Source organism: Rana temporaria, chromosome 4, assembly GCF_905171775.1.
Source record: "Rana temporaria chromosome 4, aRanTem1.1, whole genome shotgun sequence".
NCBI classification, from domain to species: Eukaryota; Metazoa; Chordata; class Amphibia; order Anura; family Ranidae; genus Rana; species Rana temporaria.
This window is the reverse complement of record NC_053492.1, coordinates 460,124,921-460,147,589: the sequence shown is the minus strand read 5'-3', so window position 1 is coordinate 460,147,589 and position 22,669 is coordinate 460,124,921. Positions and strand designations below refer to the sequence as shown.

At 42.6% G+C, this 22,669-nt stretch overlaps 1 protein-coding gene across 5 annotated transcripts in view; it reads right to left on the bottom strand.

The window, feature by feature from the left end:
* Nucleotides 1–872: 872 nt before the first annotated feature.
* The window catches only part of SPTBN1 (spectrin beta, non-erythrocytic 1), a 296,583-nt gene continuing 274,786 nt past the window's right edge, over nt 873–22,669 (bottom strand). For 4 of the 5 annotated variants that reach the window (XM_040351645.1, XM_040351648.1, XM_040351650.1 and 1 more), the window contains 4 exons: nt 8,333–8,571; nt 6,452–6,625; nt 5,160–5,202; nt 873–2,898 (listed from right to left, as the gene is read on the bottom strand). In XM_040351645.1, coding sequence (XP_040207579.1) covers nt 2,683–2,898; nt 5,160–5,202; nt 6,452–6,625; nt 8,333–8,571 — 672 coding nt within the window. In that variant the 3' untranslated portion in view covers nt 873–2,682. Of the gene's footprint in view, nt 2,899–5,159; nt 5,203–6,451; nt 6,626–8,332; nt 8,572–21,025; nt 21,047–22,669 lie in introns of all 5 variants that reach the window. The other variant, XM_040351649.1, reaches the window with a different exon arrangement.

Genomic DNA, 22,669 nt, shown 5'->3' with positions numbered 1-22,669 from the left:
ATTTTTACAATAAACAATGCAATTTAAATGCATTTTTTTGCTGTGAAAATGACAATGGTCCCAAAAATGTGTCAAAATTGTCCGATGTGTCCGCCATAATGTCGCAGTCACGAAAAAAAATCGCTGATCGCCGCCAATAGTAGTAAAAAAAAAAATATTAATAAAAATGCAATAAAATTATCCCCTATTTTGTAAACGCTAAAATTTTTTGCGCAAACCAATCGATAAACACTTATTGCGATTTTTACCAAAAATAGGTAGAAGAATACGTATCGGCCTAAACTGAGGGAAAATTGTTTTTTTATATATGCTTTTGGGGGATATTTATTATAGCAAAAAGTAAAAAATATTGCATTTTTTTCAAAATTGTCGCTCTATTTTTGTTTATAGCGCAAAAAATAAAAACCGCAGAGGTGATCAAATACCACCAAAAGAAAGCTCTTTTTGTGAGGAAAAAAGGACGCCAATTTTGTTTGGGAGCCATGTCGCACGACCGCGCAATTGTCTGTTAAAGCGGCGCAGTGCCGAATCGCAAAACCTGGCCTGGGCATTTAGCTGCCTAAAGGTCCGGGGCTTAAGTGGTTAAGGGGGTGTGTCCTATGCCTACATACATTTGCTAGTAGGTGTCCCTCATTCCCATCTCAGGTGTGCATTGGTCCGAAAAAAAAAATTGAAATATAAAATGAAAAGCGCTGCCCTGGAATCTCACGTTCATATTTGATACATAGGCGGTCGCCATTTACACTCAAACACATTTCCTTCACTTTTCATCAGAGAAAAAGTGATTGATTTATTCGTATTTCTTGTGTTAAAAATAACAATGAACACCGGAGCCTAAACAGCAAGCAATGAAAGAAACCGACATCTCCCAGTGATTGTCATTTTTAAAAGCATTTAATGACATAGCATATATTTAACAGATAAGGTAAGAGTCTAGAACAGGGGCCAAGCCAGCCCCTCAGCCCGTGCGGCAGCTGGTGAAGGACGGGGCCCCCCCCTTCTCCGATGAGCACAGACAAGGTGGGAAAGGAGTTCGGAGGCCGCCCTTCACCAACTGACGGAGGTCTTCAGAGCCCCCCAGGCCCCCCGCCTCTAGTGGCACAGTTCCATTCAACTGAAAGCCATTTCCAGGACTACAGGCCCAGTCATTGAGAGGAGATTATTCCTAATAAATGTCATTCTGATTGTGCAGTAAAATGTCAAAAATTTTCATTACAATAGTTACAGTGACAGAGAAATGCACACTATGTATCAAATAGCAAAATAATGTAGCAAAAAATTATAACACACAGTGCTGTAGCCGACAAGCAAGTAATCAGTTGAGTAACATTACTTTTTTGTTCCAGTAAATGCTTCATTTCACTTGTACATTTAACATTGAGGATTCCTTTAAAGAGTTTATTATACAGCTAGTTCTCATTATAGTTTGTACTAGGAATTAAATCAGAAACATACAATATAGTGTATTTCAGCAGAAAAAATATAAACAAAAAACAAAGAGTTTTTTTTTTTTTTCGTTTTTTTGTTGTTTTTAAATTACAAGAGTATTTAAAACTGCTATTCTTTCCAAAACAAGGTTCTCCAGGAAAGAGATAAACGCTTTCCTAGTGCTCACCGAGGGCCGTTCAACGATTTGTAACCCAAAAGCTCATTAACTTCTCCCCCCAGGGCTGTGTAAGAGTTCTGGACCCTTTTCTGAAATCAGCCAATGCTGAAAGGGACTGGGCGTTGGCGTAGGAGCGTTTTACGGGCAGAGCGTTTTACGGGCAGAGCTCCAGTCTAGGAGTTTAGACTTCTCCTTGTGGAAGTTGACGAGCTGTGGGCTGACAATATCTGAACAGCTCCCCCTCCCCCCTTAACAAGTGGAAAAAAAACAAAACTCCAACATTCGGAAGTCACACACGTGATGTTGCGTTGATGCTTGGAGCATCAATTCTTCTACAGGCAAAAAACAAAACAAATTGTGTGTCTGCACTCTGGTTATCAAATACTCCTGTGCATCTGACCTGGTAACTGAGGACCTCCTAGCAGAAGAGGAACTACAAGAACCAATGTGCCTAGCAGGCATGCTGGGACTTGTGCTTCCTCCAAAGCTGAAAGCTGTGAGTTACCTAACATTTATGTACACTGCTGTTTTATAATAAAGAGATTTGGTGCTCACTCCTGTGTGCACGGTAGTGATGAAGGTGCCTGAATGTATTCTTTTACCTCAGATGATCGACTGTTTTTTATAATTACTAAAAGCACCGCTGCCTTGCATCGTATCAGTGTATCTAGAGTGTGGGTTGTTATCAAGACAGCCTCACAAAATTGAGGATTTTTTTTTTAAATATTTAGATTTTAATCTACAATGTCTTAGAAAAAAAAAAAAAAAAAAAAAAAAAAAAAGAAAAAAAAAAAAAAAATAAAAAAAAAAAAAAAAGAATGGTCCTCCCTCTTGTATAGATGCCCAATGTCCCTCAAGTCAGATGTGTCTTATCAGCATTCTATAAATAGTTTTTTTTTATTTTTATTTTATTATCTTTGAATCACATTGGGGGAACATTAGGCACAGAGTAATGTATTGGTTCTGAGCTTGCATGCTGACATTTCACTGAAAAGAAAAAGAAAAATAGTATAGAAGTGCAGTGGTTTGTATCATTTTTTTTTTTGTTTTTTTTTGTTTTGTTTTTAGGTTGGAGTTCACTTCTTTTTTCCAAACAGGCTGAATCTTTTCTCCTTGTCCTTCTCTTTGTCTTTCTCCCGCTTGCCGGGGCTGGACTCGGTGGTGACGGTGACGCTGGCTGGCAAGGTTTGGGCGCGGCTGGATGCTGGAGTGCTCTGTGTGCTCAGGGACACCTCGGTTTTGTCTGACGTGACTGCGTTTGTGATGGCCTGGATCCATGTGTTCATCTCCTCCTACGGGAAAACAGAAGACGTGTCACGTGTATTGTCACAACAAGGATCAAAGCCCTCATTTTATGAATCACTCGTATGGCATGTACAGGGGGGGGGGGCGTATGCCAACTCCTTTCATTACTCAAGAAGCACCACACGTGAGAAGGGGGTGGGGGGGGGTTCTAAAACCGATGCAGAAAGTGGCACCAACACCATTGATTTTAGAGTAAATTTGCAGGTAGCTGGGCAGTAGGGATGAGCGCAGGCATGGAAAGATCCCAGTCCAAAACCCACCGGGAAGTAACCATTTTCGGCGTACAATTAAGCCCTGCCTAGGCGAAATGCATTAGATGGGGCATTTCCTGGGGCAGGGACTGTTATTGTCATGTTTGTAGATGTGCTACAGTACACGTGGAAGTATGCGATTCATCCAGGGTGTGGCGGCTCTTTTCTTCTAAGGAGTGAGCATGTAGTGCCGGAGTTATGGTGTTAAGCGGGGAGTAGCTGCTTAGGAGTTTCTTTAGTCCTATGTCATCCGCACCAGGAAGCCGTCCCCTATGGACCAATCGTAGGCATTCCCAACACGCAGCTACATGCATACATAACCCCCATTGCATATGTGGTGGATAATGCTCCGACTACAGATGATTGGCCCAATAAGATCCTGTTCCCTCACCTGTAATACCTGGCTGATCCTGCCTGGCTATGCCCTTCCCTGTACTTAGACCACAATATATCAGGACTATCTAGACCAGTGGTTCTCAACCTTCTAGGGCCGTGACCCCTTGATAAAATTTCCCAAGTTGTGGGGACCCCTAACAGTAAAATTATTTTCGTAGTGGGTTGTCAACACAAGTAATTTATGCCCCTAATCCACAGACATTTAGCGCTCCCTGAATCCTTTTAATGGCAACTATAATCGCAGGTAGTGTCACTCACTGTCTCTGGCTTCACTGTGTCTCCAGCTCTGTGGTGTCTCGTAGCAGTGACACCTATGCTGAAATCAGGAGATAGGGTCTCCTCCAGCCTCTCCCACTTCACATTCCTCACCAGTCAGCTGACCTCTAGTCTTTGCCCCCCCCAGCCATGCCATAAACTGAATGGGCGCCTACAAAGAGGCCGAGTGGGAGGCTGCGGGCTCCAGGAACAGCCTAGATGGGTGGCCACATGCTCCAGGGATAGCCCTGCTGGGTGGCTGCAAAAATGCAGTGGTAGAGTGATGCGGGCTTCAGGAACAGCCCAGGATTCGGTGACCCCTGGTAAATCATCATTTGACCCCCAAGGGGGTCCCGACCCGAGGTTGAGAACCACTGATCTAGACTATCCCTGTGTAATGTAAAAAATCTGCCGGATTGTACCTATATGACCATGGCTCCTGGCACTCAGCGGACTGTCTGCCCTCTCCCCCTCCTACTTCCCAGCTGACGTCAGCGGGAGGGCTTGGTCCCGCCCACTGCAGCTGTGAGCCGAGAGAGAAGAGAGCTGACAAGTCAGCTGAGTGTCGGGAGCCATGGACATACACTTACAATACACAGAGACACTTATTATGGTACAGAGAGGATGGGAGGATTTGAAAGAGGTGGGCCAACAACCACTTTAAAGCGAAGCTAAACTTTGCGATACTTACCTAGCTTTTAATGGTCCAACGCCCATTACCAGTGCCAACATTTTCTACCCGGCTTCTTCCAGATGCCGGGCTGCAGCTGTCATTGGCCGGATGACATCACTCCTGCGCTTGCACAGGCGCTGTGCTGGAATGTAAACTGAGCTGCACTTGCACAGCTCAGTGTAAATTACAAAGAAGACTGCGAGCAGGCAGCTAGGTTTCCTTTGTTGCAGAAGAGACATTGAATGTAATACAGAGCAACTGCCTGCACACAATTTCCAATAATGGCTATAGTATAACTATAAGCCAACCACACACACACCCATAGATTTATTTTTCTTCATTCCGCGGCCTCATGGAAAGATGGATGAATCTCCCATTGTGGCTGCTGTACCCTGACAGCTGGTGCTGTCGGCTTTCAAAATACCTGGACAGTGTTTTGCACCCGACTGGATGTAGACACTGTTTGGCCAACAATTTTTCCCCAGCTCTTATATTTTCCAATCGAAGGATGTTGGGGAAGCGGATCCGACAAGACATCCCATTAATTGAATTTTGCTTTGTGAATAGCCAACTGGTTTTGCTGGAGGCAATCGCACCGTCTGCTAAACATTTTATAAAACAAGCCTAATAGTCGTCACTTTGAAATGGTCAGTGGTGTAGGAGGGGTACTTACATCATCTTTGGCTTGGCAGAGGTACTCATTACCGTCATTCAGTCTGAAATTAAAAAACACAACACAAACATTACAATCAAATAACAGTCAACCTGCTTATTTTTACAGGGCTATAAATGATCATTGACCCGATTCCACAGCATAATACAAAAAACAGCTCTGAGATCACAACAAAAAACAATTTTTTTTTTTTTTTAAATCAGACGCCAGCAGTGGTTCCCTGGAACAACATACTGGCTCTTACGCAGCATTGAAGAGGCAATGCCAGCCACCAACTCACTATTCCTAGTGCTCACCATGAAAAAGCCAGTATAAGTTCTAGCTCGATACAGATCTATGGTGGAAAAGACCTGATGGTGAATTACCCTAAACCACATGTTGCTGTGGCCCTCGCACCCAGTGCTTTCTTTCAGCCAGGACATGGAGGAAGGGAGTTCTACCACCTCCAGCTCTCGCCCTCTACTCTTCAATTACCATTGTCACTTGTAAACACAGAAGCCTTTTTTGTTTGCAAGGACAGCTTTCCTCTTGGGAGCTCTCACCAATCCCTGCCTGCCTTGCACTCACGTCAGGGACAAAAAGGAGACACTGGTGCAGCGTGGGGAGGGGCACCATGTGGTATGCTGCACAGATGCTGACCAATGATCTTTCTGAAAGTGAGAGGAAGAGCAGGTGGGGGATGGAGGAGAGATGTGGAGAGGTGAAATGTGGAGAGGTGAAAGCGAGATGTGGAGAGGTGAAAGCGAGATGTGGAGAGGTGAAAGCGAGATGTGGAGAGGTGAAAGCGAGATGTGGAGAGGTGAAAGCGAGATGTGGAGAGCCTGTGAGAGCTGACCTCTGCACTCTCTACAAAGCACACCCCTGAACTCTCTACAAAGCACACCCCTGAACTCTCTACAAAGCACACCCCTGAGCTCTTTACTCTATGTATCACACCCTTGAACTTGTCAATCTGAGCATAGGGCTCCCCTGAAACTGAACTCGGTATGTAGGGTACCCCTGAATTCAACGTAACGCACTACCTGGTATTTAATGCCCCTGTAAGATCCTTCCACTGCAATTTGGTCACACCCACCATGCAATGTGGTTGGGTGAAGGGGGGAGGGGTGTGGTTGAGTTCCTGCACCTATTCTCTAAGAATTATTATTTTTTAAAAGCAATTTTTAATTATTGCAATTGTAACATATGTATCAACTATGCATATTCATTTACTGAAAGCTGTTCAGATTCCTGACAGACATAAATATGAGGAACAAACACTGGGAGAGGAGGTAGAGTTGCAGGCCACTTACTTGAGCTTGAATACATGCTTTTTCTTCTTGTAATCAGTTGCTACTTCACAGAGGGCTTCCTTCAGGTTCACCGGGACCTCGTTGTGATAGGGAATACCGGAAGCTGCAGTTTTGGCGTCTTTGTAAAATCCAATTTCTTGATTGTTTATCACACAGTATACATTATGCCAAGACCTACAGGAAACAAAATCAGCAAATCAAATTACACAATCCAACCCCCAAGGGAAACCTGGAGAATGTTAAAGAAAAATAAATGAGGTGTGTGTGTGTGTGTATGTATATATATATATATATATATATATATATATATATATATATATATATATATATATGTATATGTATATGTATATGTATGTGTATATGTATGTGTATATATATATATATATATATATATATATATATATATATATATATATATATATACACACACACATACACATATATATATATATACACATACATATACATACATACATATACATATATATATATATATATATATATATATATATATAAAACATGTATGGTTGTATATTTAGGATGCCTATTAACACTTAAAGGGAACAAAGACATTTTTTTTTTTTTTTATGTAAAGCCCAACTATTGTTTTTAATATCACCGTGGAGGGGTGCCCCCCCAAAACACACACTTATGACTAACCTGTGTAAGATCAATCCGTATGCTTACCTATTTTCAGGCCGCTCCAGTCTGGTTACGTGATCCCGTATCAGCCAGCAGGTGCAGGGGAGAAGAGGAAGCACCGACAACGGATGGGCCAATGAAGCCTATGGGTGACGCCCCCACTCCCAGGCATTATCAGCTGTTGTCGGAGTGCTCTCTTCTCCCCTGCAGCCGTCGTTGGCCGACATATGGGAGCTGGATCATGTGACCGGAGCAGCCTGAATATAGATGGGTATACAGATATTTCTTACACATGTTAGTCAGAATAAGTGGTAGGAGGGAGCATTTTTAAGAGTAGGTTTTGCCCGAAATTCTACTTGAACAGCTACCCAATCAGGATTCATTTAGACTATTACAAGTTAAATTCTGACTGGTTACTAATTGCCTTGGTAATTGATCATTTGGAACAAGAATGCTTTACTAAATAAGTGTGTTCAAACTTGTTTTGTTTTATAATATATGTAACCAAGGCCGGCCATACACTGTTCAAATCTGAGCGGTTCAGCAGAAACTGGCCGAGATTCGAACCGTTAAATGGGCAGGCTGAATGTACCAAGTTGATTGATCAACTTGGGCAATACCAGCCAGCCAGATTTGCTTCCGATTATCTCAAGCAGCTGCTACTGTCTTCTTCCGGTGAGGATGGCTTCCACCGCCCGCAATCACAGGTTGCAGAAAAGAGATTTACGGAACCCCCCCCCCCCCCCTCCCCAATCAACACTGACAGGGGTATCAGCAATTGTCTCCCATGCCCACCCCCACAATTGCCGATTCCCCTGTGTTGATGGGAGAAATCCTGCAAATTTCTTTCCTGCAACGCGTGGTTGCAGAAAATAGATTTGCACTGTGTATAGCCAGCTTTAGGCCCCGTTCACACGTGTGCGTCTTTTCCTGCGACTTTGGACATCAGAGTCGCATGACAAGTCGTACCCCATGATTCACAATAACCATTCATATCAGATTTCAAAGTAGTCCCTGTACTTTGATGCAAGTTGAGGTCCATAGACCTCAAGTTTACATAGGCATTCCCTAAAATCACACCAAAAGTCACACAGTGTGAAAGGGGCCTTAGTAATTTAGTCTTGAGTGATCACATGCCCCCATACACATTTACAACTTTGTTTTTTATCCAAGTTGCAACCAAAAAAACAACGCACTAATGAACTTTGCCGTTTTCCTAAGAGACCAGCTAGTACGCACCTGTTTGAGGCTTTCTTGTTGTGCGTTTCCCATTCATGTTTACGATGTAGGACGCCTTCAAACTGAGCAGAAGGCATGTCCTGCGTCTTGGCGGGTAATGTGGCGGCAGTCTGCGCCTGCATTCCTGATTTTGACTTGCGGTCAGCAGTTGGTGATGGAATCGGGCTGGATTCTTTCGAACTTGTTCTCTGTTCTGTGGATCCATTGACCATTTCATTGGTTTCAGCGTTTTCACCCATCTAGGATCATCAAAAGGACAAAGTCATTCACATATGATATACAAATTGCCTTTAGACCATCAGCAAGAGAGTCAAGATGGCTGGGCAAAAGCCATGTAATGTAGCTGCCAACAGCTCACCTGAGAAAGGAGTGAAGTACAGCAAATCTGTTTTTCCACCAATATACAAGGTAAGGAAATTAAATTAATCAATATGATTAGTGTAGACAGGAAAAACAGTCAAAAGTGAGGTTAGATTAGAGCTGTACCTCAATCCTTTCTTTGGTTATATTTATTAAACAGTAAGCTATCATGAATGCTCAGACGGGAATGCATATGGCAGCCTTTCTGAGCTTTTGAAAGAATAGCGCCAAGAACAGGGTGAAGTAACCCATGGCAAGCAATCAGATTTTACCAACACTACTGATTAATTGCTAAAAGAATTCCGATTGCTTGCTAGGGGTTTCTGCATACCATTGTCCTTCATACTGTCAATATATAAACCCAACTGCCTGCTAAACATTACAGAATGACAGATCTTCACAAGCATTGTCAGAAACTGATTGGTCACTGGCAAGTTTCTGAAAATGCTCTTTTTTTTACCAAAGGCAAAAAAATAATCAAAATACATGCAAAGATTAAAACGGAATTAACACCATGCATTTCCACAACCACCATCCCGGTTAGGTTGGATTCTTAGGAGAGCAGACGGGGAAATTAAGTATAGTAAGTTACAATTTTGTCGATACCATGAGTTACTTTGTTGGTCATTACAGAATTGAACTGGATTGATGTTAAGAAGGGACAAAAGAAATCAGTACAATCACTCAACACCACACAGCTATTTACCCCCAAAACAAAGACAGAACCAAGGCCTTGCCCATCTCGTGCTTTGCTGGTCGTGTTGCTTGCTGCCCGCTGTGACCGAGGCGGTCTAGAGAGCCACGTTATCCAGCAGTTGATTGGTCAAGCTGGAGACGTCGTCCTCAGGAGCCATTCGTACGTTATGGATTCCTATTCATTTTTCTTTACAGATAAAACACTCCGATACTCTATTTTGTATTTTGCCTTTTAGTATCACTGTCGCAGCCTGGATTGTGCCATTAGCAAGTTACGGAAGCTGTGTGCGACTCACTGTGTTTAGTACATTACAAAGCACAGTCAGTTCTAGTTTTTGCTGACAAGAAGCATGAAGCCATGGCTTAAAAGTGTTCTCCTGGCTAAACTAAACTTTAACCTTTGTTGTGTAGTAACGTGAGCGACTCCCAGTGCCGGCCCAAGACATTGTGCTGCCTGGTACCAAGAATGAAATGCTGCCCACCAAAATGCCCCCACATCCATCATTTTATATCATGATAACTAAAGTGGACCTATCATGGCTCTATACATATATATAGGAGTATAAAAATTACCTGTTATGGCTCTATTCATGCAATTAACCCCACAGTGGAGCGGAGAGCGGAACAGGAGGAGTGGTCGGGGAGTGGCAATTAGCCCCACAGTGGAGTGGACAGCAGAGCTGGCGGAATGGGGTGGCGTGCGGGCGGTAATTTGCTGCCCCCCTGAAAGTGCTGCCTGGTACAATGGTAGCATCGGGTCCCATGGTAGGGCCGGCCCTGGTGACTCCCATCGTGCACTGAATTAAAAATGGAAACCCTGTTGGCCCTTTATTAGGAAGCTAAGGTCTAATTTAGACAAGCAATACGATAGACCAAGATTTGCTTGTGATAATCTGGTAAGTTTCAGCAGTGATTGTTATTGAAAGTTTTCTACTTTGTATGAAGGAGGGAAATATTTGACAATCTCTACCAGCTACGTGCCAAAGCAAAATGTCAGCCCTTTTGGGCTGAAAAGTTGAAGTGGAGCTGGCTAAGAAGATAAACAGCCCATCTATAACTGAACAACTGCAATACACCTAAACTCCAGACAATTTTCACCTAACTCGGCTCGTTTGGCACTCCTACAGAAACGTTTACGACAGCCTTCCTCAACCAGGGTTCCTCCAGATGTTTCTGGGGGCTCCTTGAACAAATAGCAATTTCTGACTTTCAGAGATACAATTACAACCACCAATCTTTTTAGCATTCTGGAAGGGGAGCATTCTTCCCAAAGACCACCAGGCTAATGTACTGCGAGCTGTAAATATATAAATTATTGGCAAGAGATCCATGAAAATTATTTCAAAGATGACTCCATGATAAAAAGGCCATTTGATTACCAAGTAAAAGCCAAGTCATGTATGGCAAAAGTGAGTTCAACTTTGAGTTCTAACTGGGTCACGGCACGCCATGGATCTGAATTTACCTGCAGGTAGGACTTCAAGAAAAATCTAAATGTAAGTTTCTTGGAAAAAATGAAGGACAAATTTGGAAAGGGGAACCTCACTGTGTTACTACATGGAAAGGTCTACAACAGGGGTAAAATTTTAGTTTACACCAGAAAACTCAAAATGCCGCTTAAGTGATTAATATAGCAGACAGCAAGACGAAAATCAACGTCTTTATTGAAAGCTTGTTGGAAAGTCTTGGACATGGCTCATACTATTCAAGACTCAATATGGGAAAGGCTGGTTGACTGCCTTTACACATCCTTCACCTGATCGGCTAACATGGCATCACAGCACAAAACAGGTAATTTTTTTTTTTTTTTTTTTATTTAATATTTTTTTTTAAAGACAGCTTTGCACATAATGTTAGGATCTGGAACAGTCATGGAGAAGAGAGACCACAACTCAGGTACTGGCCAAAGGAGTTTTTAATCGCTGAAGAGGGAGACAAAATTTAGAACCAAAATGATGGGCAGAACACTTTGGGGACTTTAGTGTTAAATTTATATTGTATGTCCTTCAAGATGGACCAAAAAACTTCTACATTTCCTAGCATTACCAATCTAAGGGGACAATTATTGGGGCTCCACTGACTGGTTAGCAACTAACTGTCTTGCTGAATGATTTAAACCAAATGTAACTGTTGGGGGGTTTCCCTCATTGCATGACTGAAATCGGGAACTAAAAACAAATTAGATATTGGAGTTATTGGTTTAACAGGTGAAGCAGGAAAGACAACATTTCTGGACTACATTTATCAATGTGCCTCAAGGAGCTTTTAGTATCTGGTTGCTTTGGGTGACACACATGGCTTTTGTTTCATTGATAAATGAAGGGCCATCTTGCCCTATTTGTAAAAAAACTGTTCACAACCCCCCCAAATTTTTTTATTATCTCGACCCTGGCCTCCAACACTTTAGAAAGGAACGGGCGATCTCACGTTCTCTTCCAGCTGAAGAGTATTCTCAAAGGATTTCGAGCTCCCAGAACCCGTGCCTCCCTGAAGCTTCGGAGGTCAGGGCAAATATTTAAAGCGACTTGTGTTGGGGTGGGCAGGGGGGGGTGGGAAAAAAAGCAGACATTCCGTTTGCCATGGAAGGTCTGCTTTTTTTAAAATTAAAAACAAATGACATTACAAACACGTTTGATATGCCCATCTTTGATATCACTATATTGGCCTTCACTACACTGATTCTAACTACTATTGACTTCATATACTTTGTAATAGATTTGTGAAGCACTTTGCCAATTTGTCCATCTGGGTAAACAGGATTCTTTTTGGACAGCAAAATGAGATAAAATAATTTCCAAATGAAATTGTGTTTTTTATTGAATTTAGTTTTGCAACCTAATGGCTCGTACACACTAAGAAAATCGTACGAACATTTTCGTCTAAAGAATTTTTGTACAATATTCGTATAGTGTACACAACTTTTCGACAGCCGATTTCGACTTTTCGTACGAAAATTCCCGAAGGGACGAACTCTCGTACGGGAACAGAAACGAACGATTTTCGTTTAATGTGTACCATTTTTGTACAAGAAAAATCATAAAAAAGACTGCTCATGATCAGAAACAAACAAAAAAAGCCTTTGTCGTACGAGAATATTTGTAAGAATTTTCGTACAAATTTTCTTTCATTGGTTCGGATTTGCTGTGAGACATCGACAAAAATCATTTGCTCGATTTTTTTTATAGTGTGTACCCCACTTAATACTAACAACCTGTGCATTATGACCATAAGACAAAAGCTATCAAAAAGGAGTCTCTGAGGCTGGGTTCACACTACTACACTACTTTCATCCTACTTTGCTCTGCTACATTGGTCCTACATTTATCCTACATTGGTCCTACATCCATCCTACTTTCATGAACAGGATACTACTTTGGTCCGACTTCAATGATATTCAATGGGCCTGAAGTAGGATCAATGTAGGACCAAAAGTAGTACAGGGAGCATTTTCAAAGTCGGACCGACTTGTGTAGGACGCTACAAGACGCTCTCATAGGGAAACATTGAACACAGAGCAAAGTAGGATGAAAATAGTGTAGTAGTGTGAACCCAGCCTAAAGCTACATTGATGACTTGTAATTACAGATTCCTCCCATCATAGAAATACATTTGGCTATATGGGCATACTGCTTTGTGAGGGAGGACCAGAGATCCATCAAGCATTTCTAAAAAAAATTGCAGTGAGCACCAATAGGTTGGAGGTGATTTTAGGGCTCAACTATATGCTATATTTAAGGAAACCTGTATGTAGGCTGCAATAGTATCTGTTTTTCTTAAAATGCTGGAGCAAGCATGCAGCAAATCTCAGTGAAATTACAACTTCTTAACTGCAAACTAGTTCCTGACTCAGAGAATGAGAACTAGGCCATCAGCATTTTGAGAAGAGGAGGTCAGCAGTAGTGTGCTTGTGTGTGGAGTTACATCATCCCCATCAATCAAGATGTCCAAAGACTATGAACCTGGAAAGAGGATGGGTGAAAATGGAAGCACAGGCAATGGAGGGGGAACATGGACATTGCACTGGTGAAGATCGCTTTCCATTGTAAGTGTAACAGAATGTGTAAATATTCAGTGAATATTAAGCTCCCGGGGGGCCCAACATTTTGGATTTTATCTGGAACCTTACTACTGCTACAACAATCTACTGTTTCCCTGAACTCTGAGAAAAGTCGGAGGCAGCTAAATACATTCTTATACTCCAAAGAGTATCTCGGACTTATCTATTAATATCCTGATTTGTTGAACAAGTTACAAAAGTGTCTCATTATGTACTATGGTACTAGACGCCCCCGTGAGCACAGAAATAATCTTATGAAGTACAATTCCTGAGAGATAATATTCAATATTCTGGTTACATTCAGTGACAACATACAACTGATCTTCCACTAGAGACATGGAAATGAGCTAAATCGAGCAAGATTTAGCAGTATTTCTATTTTCAGGAGTCTTCCAGGAAAAGCACGAGAGAGATAGTTTCCTCTTGCAACAGAAAAAGCATCTCCAAAACACATTTAGCCCTGGTTCACACTGGTGCAATTTGACACGTCAAATCGACGGCAATTGCACCGTCGTAATCTGTGTGACGCCGCATCTGCGGCTCTTCACCGATTTCAAAAAGTAGTTTCTGTACTATTTTTTGTGATTTCGGCCCGTGATTTACATTGACATCTGTGTAGAAACCTGCACAGATGTGTCTAATCGTGGCCCAAATCGGGACTGACCAGCAGGAGTGAAATCGTGCAAGTTCAGCTGAAGTCGCACAGCCCAGTGTGAATCTGGGCTTAAAGAAAGTCCCTCTGCCAAAGTGGTCAGGTATAAAAAAGAACCAAAAGAACCCAATCAGAAGCAAAACATCTACAAAAAAAAACAAATAAAAAAACTCAAGGGTGGAAATCCTGATGTCCTTGGAAGACTCCTGGAAATAAAGAGTTACCAGCAAGTCTAACTTTGGATTTCCCAAATTGTCTTTAAGGACATCACTTCAGAGGATAACAGAGAACTTAATAGATTAGGGAGGAAAAAAAAAAAAAAGCTGGAAAGCTCTTCCCAAAGGGCAGACCATGAATATTACATATGGCCTCAGGTATAAGATCCACTCAAGAGAGGGATATAAAAACCAAATGCAGGAGACCTACACTGCAAAGAAAAAAAAAAGCTTGAGTACATAAACAACATACACATATAGGCTCCAGGCTAACCTAGTACTAAGTTACACAGGACTTGACCAGCTAAGGATACACACAAGCCCCTATAGGGGTTGATCCACTAAAACTGGAGTGTGCGAAATCGGGTGCAGCTCTGCATAGAAACCATTTAGCTTCCATTTTTATTTTGCTTAATTGAAGCTGCCGATTGGCTACCATGCACAGCTGCACCATATTTTGCACTCCCCAGTTATAGTAGATCAACCCCCATAGTCTGTATAATAATGTAAAAGGGTAGTTAAGAAATCTACTGGGTCTTTCTGTCCTTTCTGTTAAAAAAATAAATCTACTGGGCCCACCATTTGGCTCAGGTAGAACATACAGCAATGGACTGGAGCACCCCTGAAGGCTACAGGTAAGTAGAACCTAAATACAGCAACGGGAAGAACATATCAGAGGGTCCTAGCAAGAGAGTAACCATGTGTGTCACATGCAGAACTAGCGGAACATCCAATGTATAATATGAATAGCACAACAATTACTGCGGCAGACATCCTGTAAAACAGATCTCTACTGCTGTACAGATATATAGCAAGGATATCTGCATGTAGTCTCACATAGCCACTGTGTCCTTACAATGTCCATTCCCTAGTGAAAGAAAACCCTAAATCCTGCTAAGGCAGCCCTCACCACGGTCACCACAATCGGCCTTAAACTTGCCCCAGCGGGAGTACTACCAGGCAGATACACCCAGGCAGCAGGTAATTGAAAAGTTAACCTTTAAAGGAGGAAGTAAACTTCCTCTGCAAATAAGGCTTACCTATAGGTATTGAAAATCTCTTAAACCTGTACAGTTTAGGACTTTAGGAGATATTTTCAGTGCATGCAGCCAGTGACATCACTGGCGCATGCGCTCTGAAGGAATGGCCTACGTGTTCCAGTACCTTTCCGAGATGTGAACAGCTGGGGAAGATGCAGCTTAAAAAAAAAAAGTGGAAATCCCTTATAGCAACTTATCCATATTGTAGAGTCAAGGGTAAAATTTGCCTCTTGACTATAAAACAAAGAGGTTTGGTTTGCTCTCGGCCAGAAGACAAACGCTGGACCTATTATTCTCAGACACCTTTTGGAGGTCTAAAGCCTGTTCCCCACTGGCTGATTTTTTTCATGACAGCCAATTATGGTCATTTATATCAGCCAATGGTCTAACCCAAACCTCTTTTGCACTAGGTAAAGACAAATGTGGACATGCCCTACCTGGGTGTCCAACACAACCGCTGTCACAGCAGCACAATGGCTTACCCAGGGCCCCGAGTGAGTGCAGATTCTGGGCCTATTACCCAACTCCCACATATTGTGCATCCAGGGAAGTCTGTGAGCCAATTGGGTAATAAAAAGAAAAGCCACATAAAAACCCAACCCGTAAAAAACTCCCTTAACCAGTACTAACTTTCCACACGCACTGAAAAATAAAAATAAAATGGGCCATATGGAGGAAGGGACTGGAGGGGAGCGTATGGGACAAGATGAATGAGTTTTACCATCAGAAGAGTGAGTTAGGACAAAAAAAAAAAAAGAGAAGGGGATGAAGGACTACAGAAGAATCCTGAACCAAGTTCCAAGAGATGCATCTCCTCCAGGCGGAGGCAACACAATAAGGCCCCGATTACACGGGTGATGATACCCATAAAGCATGAGCAGGCTCACTGAAGCTTATTAGGACACAGCACCCGCATGGACACAGATGTTGGCCCTGATGGCAGACATGCAGGTGAGTGGCCCCGAACGCACAATGTCTGCTTTTAGGGCCACTTACTGGCACGCCTGTCACTTTGGGACGCAGCACCCAGACGTTGAGATGCCAGAAAAAAAAATGGCCTGTTCCTGCTATACATCATCGCCCCTGAGAATGAAACTTTACTGACCAATTCGGCAGAAGGACTTCCTTTTACAGTGTTTTTTGGTGATGCGTTTCCTGTTCATGTTGGAGGAGGAGCCCATCTCTCATGTGCTGTTCTACAAGATGATGTGGGGAAAAAGTCATGGTGTGGATCTTGTATCCACGAATCTTGTGTGGAATTACACAAAGTATCTATAGCCAAAACTTTTTTTTCTAGTTTGGGATGGAGCGGAGATTAGAACCGCTGTCAGCTATTCGGGGGCTTCCGCTGACTTCCTGCTGACACTTTAACCAGACAGCAAGTAGGAGAAAATCTGCAGCAGGGAAATAGATTCTCTGTCAGATTTATATTGTTGTCCAACGTTCCTCTGACTTAACTTAAAAACCAAAATGTTATTTTGGTCTGTGTTGCTGTTCGGGGGGGGGGGGGGGGGGTGTGTGGATGGAGGGGGTTTTGGAGTTCCCCATACAAAATAAATAAAACATTTTTTAATAAAATAAAAGCTACCAAAAACAGAGATAGTGGACATCTCTCTATAGCTGGAATCAGAGGCACAAGCTGCAATTCTAACCGTGAATAGCCCTGCAGGCTCGCCAAAAGTCGATTACTCAATTGAACTTTGACAAAGAAGCCAGATCGAAAATTGACAACCGAATAGCCAGATTCAGGCGCAGTTCAGGTATTCTGATAGCTCGCGCTAGCAGTGGACGAAATATTATCACCTCGACAGGGGAGATTTGTCTGACCATACTTTTTGTGCTGATGGAGGAATCTGTTAGATTTCTTGGGCTGAACCAAAAAAAAAAAAAAAATCTAATGGCTAGTTTGAGGTCTCTTTCACACAGGTAAACTGCTTACCGACCTCTGAAAAGCGACCCACAGTGGATTGATTTTCAGGTGATATACCTTCTCCTGAATGCCCGTTTTTCTACTTGGATTTTTAAATAGCTGAATTGTTGGGACCATCCCACAACTGGAAGTGCCCCCATTAAATTGGTTGTAAACCCTTTACAACCACTTTAGCCTAGACGTAAGCCTTGGTGCTTGAAATATCTCCCAGACCTGCACGGTCTAGAAGATATTTGCAAATCGCCATAGGGCGATTTCTCCTGTGCATGCGCCAAGTTAGAAAGGGCACGCTGTGCCGTTTCTATCTTGGGTCATGCCGTTAAAAGCGGCTCATGCCAACACGCAAGGGCGTGACATCACGCGACTCCAGCCCCGGAAGGAAGAGGGGTGAAGAATGGCCGCTCGCTACTAGCGAGGAAGACAGGAACATCGCGGGCAGGTGTCACATGATGGGCTACTATGCAATGCATAGTAGCCCATTATGCTTTACGTTTACCCAAAAACAAAGAGGAAGTAACACCCATCAGGTTTAACTTCCTCTTTAAGGCAATATCAGTAGAACTGGACGGGAGTTCTAATCCTTCACCACTCTATCCAAAAACGTAATAAAAATAGCTATAAACTTTAAACAGCTGTAGTTTTATAGACTATGTATACTGGACTTTGCTGGTGTAGGTTTAAGATCAAATGGGAGACTAATTATCTGTTTTGCGCAACACGTATCATTCATTAAGACGGAAAACCACCCACCCCCCCTTTTTTTTTATAAATTGTCTTTTCAAGCAACGTTATCAAAAACAGCACAAATGAAAAAAAGGTAAGCTCACATGACAACAATTAATACACAAATGCACTAAACATTTAAAAATGAACAAGCAAATAAACTTTAATCGGACATGCTTGAAGCATGCAAACAAAAATAAAGCACAAACAGTGAAACAAACTTTTAAGGATGTAAAACACGCAATGATGATTTCATTCATGGATGGAGGTTAGTTGCATCTGATCACATCAGCTGCCATGGTGCTATGCATTATATGAGGTGACATGCAGTATGATAAGCTGCTGGCAAGGCTTCAACATGTGCCATATAGGTGCATAGCTCTACTACAACCAATGGACAGATTGGAGTCTCTGCACCCATTACTTAGAGATTTTTATACTTTTATATATTTATTTATATATATTTTTTTCCTGGCAAAACACATGTTGAAATGTAGAAATCAAGCAAAGAATATTTAAATAATCCTCTATTTCAGAAAATAAAAATCTATTTATATCAAGGCATTATTGACACAATGGAGGACATTTACTAAAACCGAAGAGTACACAATCTGGTGCAGCTCTGCATAGAAACCAATCAGCTTCCAGGTTTTATTGTCAAAGATTAATGAAAAAAGCTGAAGTTAGAAGCCGATTGGTTGCTGTGCACAGCTGTACCACATTCCGAGCGCTCCAGTTTTAGTAAATCTCCCCCAAAATCTGCACACCAGGCAGCAGTTTTGTGGGCCGAAGAAAGAATGGTCTGTTCACTACACTGGCCACACACCAGCAAAATTGTCACATTTTGGAAATTCAGAAACACGTCAGAACCTTCGATGAACGCAACATATTTCACATGAAAACCCTGAAATTTTCTGTTAAACTGCCAAGCTGGAAATCTGAATTCAGCATTTGATTTTGGGATACTCATGGGCATGATATGTAATGCTCACACAAGCTTCATACCCCTGAAGAGTGATCCATAGTGGTGAATGGGCTGTGCTCGGTGAGCGTTGCTGCCCACCCAATGTAATTGGGAGGGGAGAATATTTTTAGCAAAGCATGGCATGCGCAACTTCACCCCCCCCCTGTCTAATGCCTTTGCCACTTAAAGCGGCGCTCCACCAAAAAGGAAAGATTTCCGCTTGTTCGCACCCTATCCCCCTTCACTGCCATATTTGGTACTTTTTTGGATTGAGGATTGGATTTGACGGGTGCCCGCTGCCACTTCTGGGTAAGATCGCTGCTTGGCGATCTACAACATTTACGGCCCTTCTCCTAACCCTCCTGCCTTCTAGGACACCCAGAGGTCCCAGAAGACAATGGGACCATTCAGAAAGCGCAGCGTGACTCAGGTATGCACAATAAGAAACCGGCTGTTTCCCTTACTACAGATGCCTGCACCAGAAGCTGAATGACGAATCGGCTTTGGGTGCCGACATCAGGGGATCCCGGGACAGGTAAGTGTCCTAATATTAAAAGTCGGCAGCTACAACATTTGTAGCTGCAGACTTAATTTTTTTTGCACAGATTGGAACTCCTCTTTAAAGCAGAGTTGCACCCAAAATTGGAACCTTCGCTCATCTGATACTCCCCCCCCCCCCTCCGGTGCCACAATTGGCACATTTTGGGGGGAGTTACAGGATACCTGTCTGAAAAGTATCCTTTCCCACTTCCGGGAGTCCAGGTCACGGCCCGTGACTTCACGGCTGGGGCTCCCTCCTACTCCTCCCCTGGCCCACTAGACGAGTGGAGCGGGCTTTGTGCATGAGCAGTAGGGTCCCTGGCGTGAAGCCTGAAAGGCTACACTGCCGGGTACCCCAACCCCGCAATGGCAGCGGTAGCATCAACTGCGGTGCCGATATCGATGGACTCCAGGACAGGCAAAGGTCCTATTATTAAAAGCCAGCAGCTGCAGTATGTTTTTTTTTTTTGGGGGGGCAGACCTCTTTAAGGGGTAGCAGTAAAAATGAGGCTCAACCACAGGTTCCCACCATCACCCAGCCACAAGTGTCAATGTAAGATAGATAATTTATATAGACATAAGTAAATAAAAAGCACTGCGAAAATTATAGGTGCTATATAAGTACCTGTAATTAATAACATTTTATTATTAGTTTGGGAAAAATTTCTCGCCAATAATTTTCCTCGTCACTACAGTTGTTGAGTTAATCCTATTAACTAATAGGGCTCTGATGTCATGTTTGGATCGCTCTTCAGACAGCATTTGATAGGTCGTGAAAAGGCGTTGTAGCGTCTCCTCACCGGCTGCTTTAACTCCTTTGCTTCCATAGTGGCCCTATTCAATTGAATGGGTCCTGCTCAGCAGGCAACAGGGTGTATAACTTCTGCCATGGCCATGTAACAAAACACTTACGCCACGGCATGTGTCCGCTGTCTCTGCCCACCCCGGGGGAGTGGTAGGGGGGCGTTTTCCGGGAAAAACGTGGCTCAACTGTAAGGTTTTACGCCAGAACAAATGAGCCCTGAGAAAATAAAAGTCTGTTTCAGAAATAATTCTCAAGTAGGAATGTTACTGGTGTATGGCCAGCTTTAGGAACCAGTGATCATACTGTTATTGGAGCCACATACTGTATATATAAATAATCTGAATGCGGACAAAGCCATTGGCTCTCGGAAACCAATCAAGCTCCCCCTTTTATAACCATGTGGTTGCTTTTTCCCATCTCAGCCCCCAATCTCTAGTAACCCCCAGGGGCCTGATCCTTATATTGGTCTGCCACACAAAACTGCTACCTAATGTTATATTCAGGTGCAATTTACATAAAATATATTTCTTATAAATTATATATCTCTTGGGTAGAGTCAATCCATTTTATTCTAAAGAATTTGACAAAAAAAAAGGCACAGAGACCCAATTTTGGGAAGCGCTGAAAAACATAAAATAAGCCGCTAAGTAATGCTTTCCCGACAGAAGGAAATGACATGCGCTGTGAAAATGAAAAAAACTGATAGAATACATTTGTTATATGACTTTGATCCTGATGTTGACCATTAGGAAAGAAATGAAAAATATAAAATTAGATGAAGAAATGTGGGATAAAACGTGAAGTAACATAATTGAAATTTACATGAACAGAACCATGAAGAGGAGTACAAGAATTCATTCTTTCCAAACATCATTTTTTCTTTTTAATTTACATGCACTCCCAATCACAACCAGGCCAAAATTTAACATATCCGAAAGACAAATTGGCCATCTTGCCCATCCAACCATATCGCTATGGGGGAAAAAAAAAATACGCTATGGTAACAAGTACAGTTTTTCCATCAAAACTTCATAAAAGTTTTAGAACTTTCTTTCACCATCAACTCATCCACATACAGTTATTACTGTTTTTATCACTTGCCCTTCACTTTTAGATTGTAAGCTCTAACGAGTAGGGAGCTCTGAACCCTCTTGTCTTGAACTATATTGTAACGACACTGCCTCCCTTTATATTGTAAAGTGCTTTGCAAATTGCTGATGCTATAAAAATCCTGTATAAGAAAATTGCTCAAATTACAGTGCTATGCAATAAATAACCCAGTGGTCTTCAAACTTTGGTCCTTTGCTTGCTTTTATTTGGCCCTTAGGGCATTATTCCCACCACCGTCAGCAACAGTGGGGCATAGTTCCTGCCACTAACACCGACAATGGGACACTATTCTTCCCATTGACACCAATGATGGGGGCACCATTCCTCCCATTGATACCAAGGGTGGGGCACCATTCCTCCCATTGATACCAAGGGTGGGGCACCATTCCTCCCAAGGGTGGGGCACCATTATTCCCATTGATACCAAGGGTGGGGCACCATTATTCCCATTGATACCAAGGGTGGGGCACCATTACTCCCATTGATACCAAGGGTGGGGCACCATTCCTCTCATTGATAACAAGGGTGGGGCACCATTCCTCTCATTGATAACAAGGGTGGGGCACCATTCCTCCCATTGATAAGGGTGGGGCACCATTCCTCCCATTGATAAAGGATGGGGCACCATTTCTCCCATTGATACCAAGGATGACGAGGCACTATTCCTCCCATTGATACCAAGGATGATGGGTCATTGTGTACTCTTTGTTTAGAAAGTTTGGAGACTCCTGCACTAACCCATCAAGCCAGGGATGAACAAACCACTCCTGGATACTGGAACCTGATTCCAGACCAGTTGATACAGCCCAGGGCACATCAAATAAACTCAAAGTGCTTCTCCTTCAATGGAGCTATAAGTCTCAAGCTGAGGGACTCTACAAAGAGGCTGATCAATATCATCAGCTTTGCCCTAATGATCAGACAGTTTTGTCATAATACCAAATTGAAAACAGCAGTTACATTGGTGACACCGCAGTAAGTCTAGGATTGGCAATCAGTATCTTAATATTTTATTGAATTTAAAATACTGCTCTACAAACCCACTCTAAATATACTATTTTTATGCAAGTCTTGGCCCTACATGGCATTAGAAAAAATGAGTAGTTCCAATTCTGCATGGTAGCCTTCTCAGGCTGGCAGCAACAGATATTTGCTGTCAGTCATTCTCAAACAGGGTTCCTCCAAAGGTTGCCAAGAGTTCCTTCAGCTGTGGGCATTTAAGCTTCCCTCTGAGGGTGGCTACAT